A 7,056-nucleotide genomic window follows, 5' to 3' on the forward strand; every position below is an offset into this window, starting at 1 on the left:
TAAAAATTAGCAAGCTATATTCATTCAAGTGCATTTATTGTACTTTTAGTTTTTTTATACTTGGGATGAATCTGAAACAGGATTAAGGAAAAAAAAAAATCCCAGCTAACACAGATTGGTTAAAACAACAACAAATAAAACATGAAAATAGTAATTACTGTGAGATAATTATCAAATGAAAACAAATCCTGCAAAACAAAACAAATATCTAATTACATAAATAAGTCCTATTATTTACTGGAATTTTTTACTCTTAAGAAGATCCTGATTTAAATAAAGAAATCCACAAAATTGGAACAGTAGGAAATGTGATTATTTGGTTCATCTCAGAAGGTCTACAGGTCCAGCTGCCAAGCACATCAGTCTCTGAGTTTTCAGCGAAGTGTGACCAGTTCCTCTGCAGAGGTGGGGTGAATGGCAACTGTGTTGTCAAAGTCGGCCTTAGTTGCTCCCATTTTTACTGCAACAGCAAAACCCTGCAGCATTTCATCACACCCAATTCCTTGCATATGGATCCCAACCACCTGAAAAAAAATTTGTTTTCAAAGTAAAATTTTGTATTCAATTCACAGTTATAAAAGGTACCCTGAAAGCCTTATCATGTTTCTAATATCAACACAAAATAACATGGCCTACAAGACCCTGGGTAGTCCCACCTACGTGTGGGGTCTCCAGCCCATTGCATTCAGCTCTCCCTCATCAGGCTTTCCTGGCTTTGTTTGGTTTCACAGACTTTCCTTCTGTCCCAAGCACTCCCCATACTTTGTCCTTTGCACAAATTGTTACCTCTCAGTAACAATACATAGTTAACAGTTACTCTTCAAATAGTTGTGCCTTCCTAGTTAAATTCTTCTACCATGTGACTTCTTAGTATAAAGACTTCCTGGTTCTATCACAGTTAATAACTTAAATATTTATTTGTGTGACTGAACAATACAGCCCACCTCTCCTGGCAGACTGTTCTCTCTAGAGAATGGGTCTCCTGACACTGTTTGCCCAACACTGTATCTCCATGGCCCAGCAAAGATTGGCACTTAGGAGGTCTCAATCCATACATTCTGGATGACTGTATGAATGACTGTCAAAAGATATTTGTTTCAAATTTCATTTTCCAGCGAGGTTGATCAATAAATCTTAACACTTAGTTAATGTTCACTTTCAGCAAACACAGTCAAGGTAAATATTCCACTGAAGAGCAAAATGAGAGGACAGTGTAGTTATAAAAATAATTTTTTTTTTTTAAGAAAACAAATCACCTTAGTCTTAATTTAAAACACACACAATAAACCTAAATCAAGTATGATATTATACATTAAACAAACCCAGGATTTTAGTTATTGTGATCTACATTGAACCAGGGTACATCCCAGTTTTTAGTCTTAAAGACTGTCAGGTAATGTTATTAAGTGAATGAATAACTGATATGAAGAACTAACTGATATGAAAGATAAACAGAGACCTTGTTGATTTAATATCTAGAAATCTTAGGCTGCTGAGAAACTTTCAGGACCAAGACACAGCAACCTTTGTTCTCCTGCTCTGCTTCTGCTTCTGTGATATTCAATTCTATTTGCAGTATAAGCTACATATGCAATTTTTGATAACAGAAGTTGGAAACTTCAATTCTGAAGCTTCAATTAAGCCACTGTCCCTCACCAAGCCATGATCCCAAGGCACACTGCTAAGTTCCACTTTAATATTTCATTCAATTTGTTGAAACAGTCCAATAGGTTGACCTAATACGAAAATATAAAAGAAAACCTGTTCAAATGCAAATCAAAACTATATTGAGATACCACTTTACAACTCCTAGGACAGCTATAATCAAAAAGACAATAAAAAAGTATAGGCAAGAATGTGGAGGCCCTAGGACTCTCACACACTGCTGGTGGGAATGGAGATTGGTGCAGTAATTTTGGAAAACAATCTGGCAGCTCCTCAAAAAGCTAAGACCAACACAGATCACTGATTACCTCAGAAAAAAATTAAATAAACTTCCTCTTCTTCACTGACTTGCTATTTATCTTACGTAAAATCCTCAGTGTTTCTGAGTTTCGTATCTATTCTGGCTTATTGGTCAATGATAGTGGGCTTCATGACACTGAGTTTTTTATGGGTTTCAATCTTTCCCCCTACATTTTTAAAGAAGTAGAACCTTCTTTCTAAATGAAATATTATGAAGAACAACAGACAAGAGTAGGATGGCACTAGTTGAATCAGAAGGCTTAGACAAGTTCTCCTCCTTTCCCACCACACTAAAATACCACTATTTCTGGCAAACACACAGAACACTAATTAGCATACTGGATTTTCTCCATACCTTTTCCTGTTTGTTGGCACACACCATTTTCATCACACATTTTGTTTTCCTTTTCGTAACTGCATGATACATTGGAGTAAAGGTAGTTGAATAGGTTTTCACATTTTCTTTTCCGTATTTATTAATGGCCTCATCTATATTGCAGATAAAAAAGTCTATCAAAAGTCTGAACAATTACACTAGGTTTTCAAAGAGATAAATGACAGGAAATACATAATCTGAATCAAATCATGAGGAAATGTCAACAACCAAACAAAAACCATGGACCTTCTACAAAATAAATGTCCATGCCATGAAACACAAGAAATGTTAATGTCAGAGGAGTACTGTCTCTAGATTAAGAAAGACTAAAAAGTTATAAAAACTAAATGCATTGCATTATCCTGAGTGGATACTAAAAAAATAAATAAAATCCACCACTGAGTCAATTCCAACTCACGGTGACCCAATGCGTTACAGAGTAGAACTGAGCTCCATACGGTTTTCTTAGTTACGGTCTTTATGGAAGCAGATCGTCAAGCCTTTCTTTTACATTGCTGCTACTGAGTGGATTTGAGATAGCAATCTTTCTGTAAGCAGCTAAGCACAAGCCATTTATGCTGCCTGGGGACCTACTGGGGCAAAAAAGCTTAAAACAACATTGTTGAGATCATTAGCAAAATCTGAACCAGACCCACAGTTTAGATTATATAGTATCAATTTAAATTTTCTCATTTTGGAAAGTATACTGTACTAATGTATGAGAATGTCCATTCTTGTTACTAGGAAATAAACACTGAAGAGTATGTATGTGGAGAGAGGAAGAATGACAAAGCAAAAATGTGACCAATTACAGGAGTTCTTTGTACTACTCTCACCTTCCGTGAGTCCCACTGTCCCAATAGGAGGGTGACTGAAGACCACAGTGGGGATATTGTCATAGTCTAACTTGGAATCTTGTTTGAATTCAAAAAGTCGATGGGCAAGTTTTCGGCCAGCAGCAATTGCAACTACAAAGATATTTAAAATTAATGTTTATCTTACTGTTGATTTTAACACAGCAAAATTGTTCTACTAGGCATTTATCTGTATACTAGTTCTGACATAGTCTTATGCTAATATTCATTATATATCTATTTCAATATAATGAAGACAGTTTAAAATTCAAAAATATTGTTTTATGTAAATTCTATACAATCTTAAAACATCAAGCAAAAAGAACACATTTACAACTCCTCTGCCACTTAGCAATTAATTTACTTATTAAAGATATCAAAACTTTGATATAATTTTTACGGAACAAGCTGTATTAATTCAGGCAGCATCATTCTGAAGTTGGAAACTTCAATTACAAAAAGCCAGATTTTAGTTATTGTGATCTAAGTTGAACTTATAACCATATTCATTTCACAGTGAGAATTATTTTTAACTTAAAAAAGTTTATTCTCCTTAGCCTGTTTTCTCTCTACCAATTTTTTTTAAATGACTTAAGTACAGCAAAATTTTGTTTTTGTATTTTATTGATTTTAAATGAACACTGTTTTATCAAAGTAAAACATCCGCAGATATTTTCAACTGCTATATAATGTGCTGAAGTTTTTGAAGCTTTGCTTGCATTTTGCTTTTGTTAAGATAAATTCCCAAAGAAGCTCAAAGTTCATAGTTTGGGCAGGTTTCCAATCTGAGCTAAGACCCATGGGCTACTTTGGGCAGGCTGGTGAAGGTCCATAAGAAACAAAATAAAAGCATATGAATGAGTGAAGTCAATAATGGACAGAGGTCGGACAAAGAGCCAGAAGTGGCACCAGTTTACTCAAGGAGCGTGACAGGGATGGAAGTGTGAAGTTCAATCTTGATTGTATCAAGACCAAATAATCATCACATAATAATGCTATTCTTAACTAATTTCTTCCCAAAGGCCACTTCCTTCCACCGTCCCCATATAACTGATTCTAACTTATATTGTTCGACAGAGGAGACCATATCCTCTCTATGAAAACCTCAGCATTTATAAGACATTAAAAACGTCTCTTAATGAAAAATGAACATTATTTATAAAATGTCAAATAGAGAACCAACACACATTTTAATGCATTTTTATCATTTTGATGACACAAAGGTACTCATAATTTAAACCTCGTATGAAGCTATTTGACTGGAGAATTGGACAGCTTTGCATAACACACAGGGCCTTTCTCTTTTCCTCAAAGAGGAAACATTACCTGGAGTAAGAAGAGCTTTTCCACACACATCCCCAACTGCGTAGATCCCTCTGACGCTGGTATTCTGGAATTCATCTACTATGATATGACCTTTGTCATCAGTCTGAATTCCCTAAAAAGATGAAGGGACATCATGTAAATAGTTGGTCCATCTACTAAAAATGTCAGACTAAGATTCAGAATCAACCGTACTTCACTTAGGCACCTCTTCAGTCAGAATCTCCAGGAAACCATAAGACTCAACCTCATGATGAAAAACAAAGTTGGCAAGTTTCAAACCTTTGCTTAATTCAAAAGGTATATATTTGATCCAATTTTGAGGTGCTTTAATAGGATTTGACTTTGCAATGTACAATTCAACTATCCAGGTAAAAATGAATAGGGACCATTGAAGTTACACAAGAAAGCACACAACTATGAGACATGCTACTTGCTATCTCTGTGTAGCCCATCTCAGACAGTGTTTCTCAACTTTTCCCAAGGAAGCACTTCTCCTCAGGTGGGGAAGGGGCACAGCCTGAAGCACTTAACTAAAGCAAACAATTTCTTTGAAGCTTACTATTTTAACTTTAAAAATCAAAACAAACTTCACATTCTACTCTAAAACATACTATTTCTTTTAACCAAAAAACTTTTCGAATAAATTATTTGGGTCAAATTTTTACTCAAAGATGTACTATGCTTATCTTGTAGGTTTGCAAATCCCAGGTGAATATCCTCTACTAGGAGGAGCGGCAACACAGTATAATTAGGACGGAGGTGAGGGCTCTCTTATGATACAATAGTAAATAATTGTTATCAGGACTGATTGTGAGGGTTGGAAATGTAAAGGTAGATGTTTTATAGCAAGAAGGGGAGTGATTAACTTTCCAGTCTAGGATCGGAGGTCCCTAGGACCGACCATCAAGGGAGAAGAGCAGAGAGTGGGACCCTACCCAGAGAAGCAGCAATGCCTGAGATGGAGACAGAGACGATGACGTGGAGTGATGCAGCAGCTGGGGACTTTAGATCCAGAGAGGGAGAGCGACTGTGTGCTGAAGACTGGGGGGTGGGGGGGTAGTGTAGGGGGCAGGCTTGCAGGGTATACCCTTTGGTTGGTTGATGATGCATGGAGGGGATTGTAACCATGGCAATGAGACGATAAACGATAGAATGAATGTAAAACTAATGTTCTCCCATGTAAACTATTACATAATTCACAATAAAATATTTAAGAAAAAAAAAAAAAAATTAGGACGGCAGTAACAGAGTGGTTAAGAGCCAGAATGACCTGGGTTCAAATCCTACTCTGCCACTCACTAGTCATGAGACCTATACAACCACCTACTTATCAACAAACAGTTGAACTTATATTACAAATAAAGTCTTGATGATACTGTAGGGTAAGCACTGGGCTGTTAACTGCATGGTAGATAGTTCAAAACCACCACCTACTGTGTGGGAGAAAGATGAGGTTGTCTGTGCCTATAAAAATTTGCAAGCTCAGAACCAGATGGTGGTTGATGGTTATGTGCCATGGAGTCAGTTCTGACTAATAGTGACCATGTACAGGGTTTCTGAAGGCTGTAAATCTTTATGGGAGCAGAAAGCCTCATCTTTCTCCCTGGAACAGCTGGTAGTTTCGAACTGCTGACCTTGAGGTTCGCAGCCCGATTTGTAACCATTATACTACCAGAGCTCCTTTAGGAACCATATACATGGTCACTATGAGCCAGAAATGATTCGTTGGCAGTGAGTTTAAGTTTGGTTTTATATTGCAAATGTAAGCTGCTGGTGGTGGTTATGAGCTACTGAGTCAGTTCTGACTCATAGCAACCCTGTATAGGGTTTCTCTGAGGCTGTAAATCTTTACAGGAGCAGAAAACCTCATTTTTTTCATGTGAAGTGATAGGTAGATTCAAAGTACTGACCTTGCAGTTAGCAGCCCAGTTCATAATCAACTACACTACCAGGGCTCCTTATAAATGCACCCTTTGTTGTTGTTAAGTGCTGTCAAGTCGATTCCGACCCATAGCGACCCTGTATAGGGTTTCCAAGGAGCAGCTGATGAGCTTGAACCACTGACTTTGCAGTTCAAACAACTTTGCAGTCTGACGCATTACACCCTTGTTGTTGTTTGGTGCCATCAAGTCCGTAAGACTCATAGTGACCTTATGCACAGCAGAACAAAAACTACTATTGCCACTCTTGAGTCCATCGATGCTGCCACTTGGCCAATCCATCTCGTCGGGGGTCTTCCTCTTTTTCCCTGACCCTCTCCACCTTACCAAACATGATATCTTTCTCCAGCAACTGGTCCCTCCTGACAATATGTCCAAAGTATGAGAGATGAAATTTGGCCATCTTGGCCTCTAAAGAGCACTCTGGCTGCACTTCTTCCAATACAGATCTATTGGTTCTTTTGGCAGCCCATGGCACTTTCAATATTCTCCTGAAATACCATAAATCAAAGGCATCAATTCTTCTACGGTCTTCCTTATTCACTGTCCAGCTTTTGCATGCATATGAGGTTATTGAAAACACCATGGCTTGGGT

General features: G+C 37.4%; 1 protein-coding gene across 4 annotated transcripts in view; it reads right to left on the reverse strand.

Moving 5' to 3' along the window:
* Positions 1 to 305: 305 nt before the first annotated feature.
* Positions 306 to 7,056, reverse strand: part of GSR (glutathione reductase) — a 62,209-nt gene continuing 55,458 nt past the window's right edge. For 3 of the 4 annotated variants that reach the window (XM_006834497.1, XM_006834495.1, XM_006834496.1), the window contains 4 exons: positions 4,522 to 4,633; positions 3,178 to 3,309; positions 2,321 to 2,454; positions 375 to 524 (listed from right to left, as the gene is read on the reverse strand). In XM_006834497.1, coding sequence (XP_006834560.1) covers positions 375 to 524; positions 2,321 to 2,454; positions 3,178 to 3,309; positions 4,522 to 4,633 — 528 coding nt within the window. Of the gene's footprint in view, positions 525 to 2,320; positions 2,455 to 3,177; positions 3,310 to 4,521; positions 4,634 to 7,056 lie in introns of all 4 variants that reach the window. The other variant, XM_006834494.1, reaches the window with a different exon arrangement.

Source organism: Chrysochloris asiatica, unplaced genomic scaffold (genome assembly GCF_000296735.1).
Source record: "Chrysochloris asiatica unplaced genomic scaffold, ChrAsi1.0 scaffold00011, whole genome shotgun sequence".
Lineage (NCBI taxonomy): Eukaryota > Metazoa > Chordata > Mammalia > Afrosoricida > Chrysochloridae > Chrysochloris > Chrysochloris asiatica.